The following is a 1,154-nucleotide window of genomic DNA, read 5'->3' as shown; positions in this document are numbered from 1 at the left end:
CAAACCAATAACTTGAAGTTGTTCACCTCACTAACTTAAAAGATAATTGAGTAACAGCAACAAAATACCATTTAAAATGTTAACCCCTGAAGGCAAAACTTAAAACAAGCAAAAAGTTACACAACATGTTAAAGAATAACCTTTTCAACAGGTAGTGGCTTATTTCAAGGACTCTGGTCAACCAAGAATGTTGCTCTCCCCCCGCCCCCCCAGTCCTCAAGTTGCTTGCTAATGACTTATCCTAATAGGGCATGGCTCCTTCCTCTTCAGGAAACTTGTATGGATTCTTCTCTTGCGATCAGGAGTTGGACTGTCTTTCTAGTGGTGGGCTTCTGGACTTAGACCTGGGGGTGGTCACTGAGGAAGATCCGGACCCCGATGAGGACTTGGACTTGGAACTTCTAGTAGATCTGGATGTAGAGGTTGATGGAGATCGGTCATGAGAGCGAAACGGAGACTTTGAGTGGCTGAGGCGAGATTGGCCATGAGATCGAGATTGGCTCCTGGTATCGGAACGAGAGCGGTGACGAAGCCTTGGGCTGCAGCTCTGGTGTTCGAGCCTGTAGGGAGGAGTTACCCGGCTAAGGCCGTGGTGGAGATCTGGGGGGCGACGGTAGTGTGCCATCTGCACTCGCAGCTTACGGCCATCCAGCACCATCCCATCTAGGGCATCCATGGCCTCTTCGGCGTGGCGCTTGTTGAAAAAGCGGACGAAGGCAAAGCCACGGGACTCTTTAGTGAAGCGATCCCGCGGGATGTACACATCACCGATGGGCCCATACTTCTCGAAGATGCGCCTCAGGATGTTGGGCGAGATGCGATCGGTCAGGTTGTCCACCTTGAGGGAGATCATGGCATCCACGTTGGGAGGAGGGCGACTGTAACTCATGGCGTTTGAGAGCTCAGCCTGTGCCCTGCAAACTGAATTCTGGGAAAGCTGCAGTCTGGGAAGGCTGTGAGAGTGATCCACGCGCTATAACGGTTGCTTCGGGTTTGTTCTGGCCGAAGCTCCTCCGCTTTGTCAGTTGTCCTCCGCGTGTGACTGCTTAGAGACACCAGAAAGTTCAATTCGCCCGGACTATTTTCAGAGCTGAAACTGCCTGAGGAACAACTATGTATCAGTTTTTCTTTCTTTTGTTTTCAAAGTGAAAGTT

The 1,154-nt window shown here is 50.5% G+C and overlaps 1 protein-coding gene across 1 annotated transcript; it reads right to left on the bottom strand.

The window, feature by feature from the left end:
* Positions 1 to 298: 298 nt before the first annotated feature.
* Positions 299 to 889, bottom strand: LOC102510828 (serine/arginine-rich splicing factor 2). The gene has a single exon (XM_014566801.2). The coding sequence runs from the start codon at positions 887 to 889 to the stop codon at positions 299 to 301; it is 591 nt and encodes a 196-aa protein (XP_014422287.2).
* Between the last annotated feature and the right edge of the window lie 265 nt (positions 890 to 1,154).

Source organism: Camelus ferus, chromosome X, assembly GCF_009834535.1.
Source record: "Camelus ferus isolate YT-003-E chromosome X, BCGSAC_Cfer_1.0, whole genome shotgun sequence".
Taxonomy (NCBI): Eukaryota; Metazoa; Chordata; class Mammalia; order Artiodactyla; family Camelidae; genus Camelus; species Camelus ferus.
Note: the sequence above shows the minus strand (reverse complement) of the source record. Positions and strands in the feature narration are given on the sequence as shown.

Coding starts and splice junctions, on each gene's coding strand:
- LOC102510828 (XM_014566801.2), bottom strand. CDS start 889: ATGAGTTACAGTCGCCCTCCTCCCAACGTGGATGCCATGATCTCCCTC.